Source organism: Pyrus communis, chromosome 3 (assembly GCF_963583255.1).
Source record: "Pyrus communis chromosome 3, drPyrComm1.1, whole genome shotgun sequence".
Classification (NCBI taxonomy): Eukaryota; Viridiplantae; Streptophyta; class Magnoliopsida; order Rosales; family Rosaceae; genus Pyrus; species Pyrus communis.
Genome location: NC_084805.1, coordinates 5,545,886 through 5,554,949, shown reverse-complemented (window position 1 = coordinate 5,554,949; position 9,064 = coordinate 5,545,886). Strand labels below are relative to the sequence as shown.

The 9,064-nt window shown below is 37.4% G+C and overlaps 1 protein-coding gene across 1 annotated transcript; it reads right to left on the bottom strand.

Annotated features, from left to right (window-relative positions):
* Positions 1-3,392: 3,392 nt before the first annotated feature.
* Positions 3,393-9,064, bottom strand: LOC137729512 (DNA replication licensing factor MCM4-like). The gene is made up of 18 exons (XM_068468474.1): positions 8,923-9,064; positions 8,143-8,799; positions 7,885-8,013; positions 7,715-7,796; positions 7,074-7,206; positions 6,921-6,992; positions 6,710-6,832; positions 6,506-6,619; positions 6,145-6,357; positions 5,960-6,058; positions 5,419-5,579; positions 5,038-5,134; positions 4,760-4,921; positions 4,322-4,402; positions 4,157-4,235; positions 3,924-4,060; positions 3,786-3,839; positions 3,393-3,695 (listed from the first exon to the last, which is right to left on the bottom strand). Exons 1-18 carry the CDS (start codon positions 8,957-8,959, stop codon positions 3,618-3,620), a joined length of 2,508 nt encoding a protein of 835 aa, XP_068324575.1. The 5' UTR covers positions 8,960-9,064; the 3' UTR covers positions 3,393-3,617.

Below are 9,064 nucleotides of genomic sequence, written 5' to 3'. Positions count from 1 at the left end.
TAACCCGAAGAATCGATGCATTGCCATTGCAATAAAAGTGTACCTTCAGGAATGTGTCAAGTTTGCATCTTAGCTACATTGGTAGTGATCAAATAATTCCACACTAGTGTTGAAGAAACTATATCAACGTTTTAAGTCATTAGCCTGCGAATAATTTATGGATGGTGATGAAATAATTAATTCAACTGTAGTGTTAAATGAATTGTTTTTCAAGAGTGATTGCATTAAATTTACATTTGCATTGGTGCTTGAATTAAATTTCCGCACCACCGCAGATGAAGGAAAGTGCTAGAATGGTCACCTACACAAGAGAACAAACAATCGTGAAATTCCTAAAGTATCGGTGTGGTACCGGCCAAGAGTTCTTGATAGCTAAGTTAGTATTGTTAGAATTTGATGGTGTATATGTATGTTTGTAATTTGTATATTTGAACAAGAACAAAATTGTATCAGAGTTGATTGATATAGAGGAAGAATATATACTGCAATTCAAAAGAATGTTACTCTGCAAATCTTATTCATTCAGTGTGTAAGAGAGAAAGACTAAAAACCTTATGACCTCAGCTATCGTTAGGTTACATAGTTGAGGGAGGATTCTCTTTTACATCATGAAATCCTAGCCATCCATCCTACAACTTATAAGCTTAAGATACATAGGTCTTCTTAGACCTATAAGTCATAACAAACAAATTAAATTAAAAATATCCACCTGGCAATATGAGCACAAAGCCGATTTTAACATTATAATTGATACAAAAAAATTAGATCACCAATTTATAATTCAAACAAAAAATTAGGTCACCAATTATAGATCAACACTCCCTTTTAAATTAGGGTTATTATACAAAATGGTCTCTGAGATTTGCATGATCAATAGAAATGGTCCCTGAAATTGAAAATCAATAGAAATGGTCCCTAAGATTGTCCATCATCCATGATTTTAGTCCTTCTATTAAAAACGATTTTAGACAATTTTCAAAGCTTTGTAACTCAATCGTTTCTTAACCAAATTCGACCCATAATATATCAAAATGAAGATAGGAAATTACCTATTTGGAAGCCCAATGGTTGCCGAAGATGGCCAGAAAATAGCTTGAAAGATGACTGGTTCGCGGGAAAACTATAAAACTTGCCGAAAACTGGGTAAACTTTAAACGTTCATAACTTCTTCAATACTCAATGAAATCGAGTGATTCAAAAATGAAAATAATACTTGTTGACGAGACGAAGACAATGGTACCTTTTTCGAAAGCTAACTCGCAGTAGTTTGGTCGGACAACTGCTCAAAAGTGGCTAACCATTTCGAGTTAGCCACCTTCGAGTAGTTTTTCGGCCAAACCACGATGAGTTAGCAGTAAAGAAAGATACCATTCTCTTCGTCTCATTGAGAAGTATAATTTTCATTTTGAATAACTCGATTTTGTTAAGTATTGAAGAAGTTATGAATGTTTAAAGTTTACCCAGTTTTCGGCGAGTTTTCCAGTTTTCCTGCGGACCAGTCACCTTTCAGGCTATTTTCCGGCCATCTTGAGCAATCATTGGGCTTCCAAATAGGTATAATCTTGTTCTACACTTTCTTATCTTCATTTTGATATATTATGGGTCATATTTGATTAAGAATCGATTGAGTTACGAAGCTTTGAAATTTGCCGAAAGAGTTTTTAACGGAATGACCAAAATCATGGATGGTGAATAATCTCAAGGACCATTTCTATTGATTTTCAATCTCAAAGACCATTTCTATTGATCATGCAAATCTCAAGGACCATTTTGTATAATAAACCTTTAAATTATTAACTGATTTCACCAAGCTCTCTGAGATTGTTGAATTAATCATTTGCCACTGCTTTTGTAAGTATGTCTGTTATCTAACCACACCCTTTTGAATTGCTTCTTTGATGAGATGGTAGCTTCTGTTGATATGCTTTTGTTTTTCTAGTGAAATATAGGATTTTATTGGCGATGGCAATTGTGGAAGTGTGGCCATATTTCAGTGGAGTTGCCTCAATTTGAAGCTCACTAAAATTTTTCCAAAACAAACCTAAGCCAAGTGGCTTGAGCAGTTGCCTCTGATGCACTGATGTACTCTACTTTAGCTTTTGACAGAGCTACACAATGTTGCATCATAGAAGCCCATGAGAACATTCCATTTCCAAATGAGAAAGCATACCCCGAGGCACTCCTCATGTTATCTTCTAAACAACTCCAATCACTTTCACAGTATCCAATCAACATTGCTCCTTACGGACATACAATATACAAACATCGTTGTTGTTGGAGTGATTGATGACCGCCATCAAGGTCGTGTCACTTCCTTACGGACAAAGTAAGTGTTATAATACTCCAGTAGCAAGAGCGTAGATGAAGAAGCTGCCTTTGATGTGCACGTCTAGTAAGATGAGTTTCGGTGAAGTGCTTTTTATCTTGCGACAATCGTCATACACTGCATTGCAATCTAATGTTACAATCCTCAATAACTCCCAGGATTGCAATCTTGTTTTGACTCCATGACCTGGTTTCAAGAAGTTTTTGCAACATTCTAGTAAGGCTTTAACAAAAGGGTTAGTGAGATTAGCATAATTCCTAACTTTGATATCTGATAGTAAAAATCGATAAAAATAGTCTCTAAATTTGCTGCTGTAAATCATTTTGGTCATTCTGAAAAAAAAAAAAAAAAAAACAATCCATCAATTTCTTCGTAAAGTGGAGGGATTGATATACCTAAAAAAAGTAGTCACGTGGTCGTTCATATGACAATTTACCAAGAATATTGACATATTTTTACAAAACGACCAAAACAATTTACGGATGACAAACACATGGACCACTTCTATCGATTTCCATCATCACGAACCAAAGTGAAAGTTATACCAATTTCAAGAATTCTTTTGGATAAAAAATAAAAATAAAAAAAATAAAAAAGAGTCTTCTAGTAATTACAAAAACAAAAGTACAAACATATTCCTTTTTTTTTTTTTTATCGAAAATGATTTCCCTCTTTTGAGTCAAAGAAATAGCCCCATTTGTAGCATAAAAATACAAGAACAAATTGTGGCTGCACACTCTGCCCTACACTTAACAAATTTCAACGAGGGATAAGACTACGGAAAGGAATTAAAGTGAAAAGTAATTAACCCATGACAGTCATCAGCATGCAACAAAACTGAAATTTCAGTCCAAGGATCAATGAAGCAAAAATGCAATTTACCAAGAACGCGATCGATGATAAGCAGCTTAGAGTGACCTCAAATTTTAGATGAATTTCAATTTGCCACACGAAACATAAATTGTTGCAACTGTCGCACCTCATGAACACAAGGCTTTAACCAACTACGTGAAGACAACTACCACGTGACCAAAAGCTAGTTGGAGATAAGACAAATTATGTATCGTCAACTGCTTGTTATGAACTAGTTATATTGATACGTAGGTAGTTCAACTAAACTACTTGACCAACAAACAAAGACTACCAAATAATTTACACGCACAACAATCACCTGCAAAAACAACTCTGGAATATGGTCTGATATATCTTCAGTTGTTTTGAGGTCTCAATTAATTGTGGCAACTAAGAAGATCCAATGTCAAGTGTCACTCATTTCTTCTGTCCTCTCTCATCATATTCTTTTGACACTGTCACCGTGAACAAAAGCCACAAATCCCTCACTTGCTAGTGTCGTAATTGCAGTCCTCAGCTGAAATGCCAACAAAAGCATAGCCATCAGCATGCCAATTCTGTGTTTGTATTGAGAGAGAGAGAGAGAGAGAGAGAGCAATATACTAACATCATTGAGGTGGAGTTCGCCACCAGAGCTCTGCTGCTTCAGCTCCTCCAGCAGCTGCAGGACATATTATACACATCAAGATGATGTTTATAAGATAGTTATATGACTCTAGTTTGTACATCTTGTAAATAAGCACACCTCTAACAAGCGCATTGAGGGTCCCCCAAGTTGCATCTTCTCCATAATTATGTTGCGAGCTGATGATACAAGACTTTCTCGTCTCATTCTTTCACTTGCCGAAATTCCAGTGGTGATAAGATCCATGTCGATCGTTCCTTAAGAACAAAGCACAAGTAAAACATGATGTTAAGCTGTGTTTGTCTTCAGGGAAAGTATAATTAAGAAAAAGTGGACACAAATGCTGTAAATACCTGTGGAGTGATCAGTTGCCGATTGCTGCATTGCAACTTCCAGAAGCCGAAATGCCTCAATAACATCATGCTTCTCAACCTGCACGCATCAGGCCATAATTTTATTGATTTTACTCCAGATAAATATATTGTGAACTGTTAAGATACAATGCAATCTTTGCTAACCGATTCTGAGAAACGGATGCGAGCTAGAGCTTCACTAAGTCGTATCAAACTCTCAATCTGCCTGGGTGTTGCTGTTATCACCTGTCAAAATAATCAATTAATTGAACATGATATAGTCATGCCAGCTTTTCACTTTTTATTTAACCAGAAAAAACACTGATTGATGCAAGAATTGACAAATTTATTTGGAGATCTAGGTCAAATGCACCAATCAATGTATTCTGCAAATAAAGACAAAAACATTTTGCATCAAAGAAAGAGATGAAATAAGAAATTGCAAAATGAATCTTCACTTGATAGGGAAAAATGATACATCGTATGAAAATATTGTCACAAGTGTATAACTATATAGTATATATTATGTGAACATTCTTCTATAATTTCTGGACCTAGAATATATATGAAGAGTACCTTGTATTAAGATTGATGTAAATTTACCTTTTTGCTACTGCCTGGAAAATTTCCTCTCCTCCTCAACTCAACATAACCTCTTGTCAACTCTTCAGCAGCCTCATCAGATAATTGTGGGTGAATATGCTTTCGGGCATAGCCCACATATGCAGTCAACGTAGCAATGTCTAAGACATCCTGCTGTACGCTCTGCAATTGGAGACATGGAAATTTAAAGAGAGACAAGATATGTGCTAAAACTAATCCTATAAATATTTACCAAAAAAATATAGTACTTAGATGAGAGAAATCATAATTCACCAGACCTCAGGATTCTCAAAGTGTAATGCAACAATATGCTTTGCGAGGCGTCTGTCTGTATGCTCATCAGCCTTGTCAAGGAGTAAGTAGATCAGATCGAACCTGAGAAAAACTAATGATCAGAGAGCAACTCAAAACCATTACAATAGAGACCTTGAATAAACTATGCAAAAAAACAACTTTGACATTCTTTTTTTTAAGTCTTCTTTACACCAAAAGTTTACAACAATTTCCACAATAGATAACTTTCACAAGTATGCAAAAAAAACCAGTTTGACATTCTTTACAACAACAAGTCTTTAAATTAGATGAATGTATGCAAAACCATTGTTAAGCCGTAGTTTAAGCCTTTTTACTGTGCTAGAAGCATGTCATGTGTATCTTACCTGGATAATAAGGTAGGAGGAAGGTGTATGTTGTCAATTACTGATAAGCGAGGGTTATATCGTGAACCACTTGGATTTGCACAAGCCAAGACCGAAGTCCTAGCATTAAGGGAAGCAATAATTCCTGCCTTGGCTATTGAAACAGTTTGCTGTTCCATCACCTGGGGGAGTATGAGTATATTTAGAAATAAAGCCATCAATGGGAAATTAGTTGCATTGTGCACAAAGGAATACTAGAACACAGCCCTGATAATATACTAAGTAGTATACTTAATGCCACTTAGCATACTGACATACTGTTCTTGCGTCTCTGATTAGCTAAAAAGAAGAAATTAGAATGTCAAACTTTGAAGCATATGATTGGATCTACAAACTGCCATATTAAACTTGAAAGCATCTAATCTGGATCTTCACATATCACTCAACATGATTTCGAAGACAAAGTGTCCAAACTTAAAAAGAAAAGATAAGTTTATAAGCATTTGAAAAAATGCACATTCCTCCCACATATTTGAGAAAAAAAAGTGAAAGAATAACCAACCTCATGTAGCATGCTCCTCGCACTATCAGACATTTTGTCAAATTCGTCGATGCAGCAAATGCCTCTATCACTCAAAACTAAGGCTCCACTCTCTAAAACCTGAAGAGTCATAAAATGCCTCCACTCAACTTCATGTGTTTTCATGAAATACCATAAGAAAGTGTTTTATAAAAAAAAAAACATACTGTTTCCCCTGTTTCGGGATCTTTCGCAACATAAGCAGTCAATCCAACGGCAGAACTCCCTCTTCCACTAGTGTATATTCCGCGAGGCGCTAACTTGTGTATGTACTGGAGCAGCTGGGACTTGCTGGTTCCAGGATCACCAACAAGAAGAATATTAATATCACCACGAAAGCGAGCACCAGATGGAAGCTTCAAAGCATTCCCACCAAAAAGCTGCATTTAGGCCATTTAAAAATAAGAACCAATTTTGAAAATAATGAAAGAGAAACTATTTTTTTAACTACAGCTGACGCAACTCCGTACCGATGCCTCACTACTACTTAATTAATTAACGGCTAAGCGATTTAAGCATTTAAAGCACCTGGCAAAGAAGGCCTTTTTTTACATCATCTAACTCCCAGATGTTTGGTGCTAAAGACCTTGTTAATCGATCATATATATCTGGCTGTTTTGCCAGCTCTTTCAATTGTTCCACCTGAAATTTCAGTAAGGATATCATTGATACAGACAATAAAAGCAAAGTCTGATGTGACTGCAAGTGAAGAATATAGTATACATTGGTTACCTTTTTTTCATCAAAAAGAATCTCTTCTGAGTTTCCAACCAAGGTATTGTCAACTTCCACTTGATCCTCCGCCAGCATTCTTGACTTATCAGATTTTTTTATATGCAGACAATCAATGTAAGTCTGCAATAAAAAAAAAAGGGATATTTATATCCAGAACACCCTACTGAAAAGATCTTGAAATTTAAAAGAGAAAAAGATAGAAACGTGCCTTGAACAGTGATTTTACAGTTCTCTGTGTTGGTCCAACTCTAACAGTCATAGCCCTGTATATCCCAGTAACCTATGGGAAAGGAACACATTCAAGATAAACAAACAAGGTAGGTATCTTACGGTCATACAAAGGGGTACAATATGGACTTACCTCAATTCTGTCTCCTGGTTTTCCAGCATCAACCAGTTTGTCATGCATCAACAAGCTCACCGTATGTGGTGTCCCTCCTTCAGGGATCTCATCAGGAGTCTCCTGGAGCCTCACAATCTGTTTATCTGTAAACCTGATTGAAAAAGCAGGACCCATTAAAGTGATTTCTTTGTAAAAACTCTAACTCCAAACTGTAAAGGTTACTTTCTCACATCAGTTTATTTCACAAGTTTTATTCCACACTATTTTGCCTTTCGGTTGTACTTTTCCGAATATAGTCGTAATGTTTTCTAACTTGATCTGAAGTCTAAACCTATAGGACAAAGGCTTTAGATGTGATTGTTTGCCCATTTCAACCACAATCATGACTAGCACAATCATTAGAACTTTGCCAGTTTAAAAACAATTGTGCCTCTTGAAATTTTTATTCTAGTGTCAATCTTTTATTGCTAGCATTCAAAACCCCATTTTTACACAGGAGTCCATGTTCCACTAAAACTTTAAAATCATATACATCTCAAATGCATCGGTTGTTTAAGAAAAACTGCAAAAAGAAAGGAGACCCCTGGAGATGCAAAAGGTGAAATTACATAGAACAAACATATTAAACAACTTAACAAAAGATATTCGCCCTTGATTACCTGCATCGATTATGAACAAGTGTCATGGAATTCCTGGCTTGACACTCTTCCTTCAAGCATATTGTAGGCTCAGATATTCTCCCTGATAGCACTCAAAAATTCAGCATACAATAGAGAAATTAATCTAAATCAAATTTAAGCAAATAAGGATGTGATCTCAACAAGGTTACCTTTCTCTACGGGAAGAGGGTCGGAGTAGTAGCCACACACGAGGCATCGAAATATTGCTTCCCTTATCTCTGGTATTATTGAACTAGACCGAATAATCATTCCCTTCAACGAAACCATCCTCTCAATGTCTAGTAGTAGATATACTCAAGTCAGTCCATATTTCCATGTACACATTACATTGATCAACAACAAACAAATACCCAAAAGCAAAAGAGAGAAAATTGGATTGCAAATACAAGTAGATGCTGAAAACTAACCAGATGGGTTGAGATTTCTCATCGATATGGATGTTTTGAGATTATAAATCCGAGTTTGGATGTGCTTTTCAAACAACGGGTTTATGATGGGCAGCATTTCCATCAAAACAATATCAAAAATCGCAAGAACCTCGAGTGGGTACCTGACCATCTTCGCATACAAGTCGGAATCATAATCAAACACATTGCGTGCATCAACATCAAGCGAATCATCTTCCATCTCAATAACTCTCTTGATGGCCTCAATGTACTTCCCTTCTGTAAGGTACTCACTCTCCGTATTCCACTGCGACTCATCCCGAAAATTCTTCAGAAACCTAACGATTGCCACCTTAACGTCGTTCACGCTGATATTCGTGCCCCAGACAAATGTGGGTCGGTCCTCATCCATGCCATACCCGTCGCCGCCTTCAGAAGATGGCGGGACATCACCGTCGGTGGAGGAGGGGGTCGGGGCAGGGCCAGCACTATGGCCGTTGGCGCGGCGCGTGCCCGTTGGGGTTGTTTCGGATGCGGCGAACCGGGACCGCTGGGCCCGCGGGGTGTCAAATTCCGAGGGGGTAATGGATCGACGCCTCCTGCGGTGGGTGGCGTCCGCCGGAGAGGAGAAGGTGTTGCCGATTGGGCTCGATAAGAAGTCATCAGGAGAAGAAGGCCCTGTTGAGATTTGACATCAAAATAAAATTTAAAAAAAAAAGAAAAAGGAAAGGAAAATGAGATTTACAGACACGTGAAAACAACCGAAGTTCGAGAGAAATAGAGAGAGAGGAAGGGGGTTACCGTTGTTGAAGTCCGCCGGAGAAGAATCGGAAGCCATGGCTAGAGAGAGAGAGAAGGGGAGAGTGTTGGGGTTTGGAGGGTTTGGTTTGGGCAGCGCGGAGTGTCGCTATGCTTGGCGGGTCGGATTTTGGCGCGAAGATGT

Bases quoted from the DNA above. Each gene is read 5' to 3' on its own strand.
- LOC137729512 (XM_068468474.1), bottom strand. From the start codon at position 8,959: ATGGCTTCCGATTCTTCTCCGGCGGACTTCAACAACG. The intron at 6,620-6,709 runs GTAACCAATGTA...CTGAAATTTCAG, and splicing joins TTCTTTTTGATGAAAAAAAG to GTGGAACAATTGAAAGAGCT. The intron at 3,840-3,923 runs GTGTGCTTATTT...TATGTCCTGCAG, and splicing joins CCTCAATGCGCTTGTTAGAG to CTGCTGGAGGAGCTGAAGCA.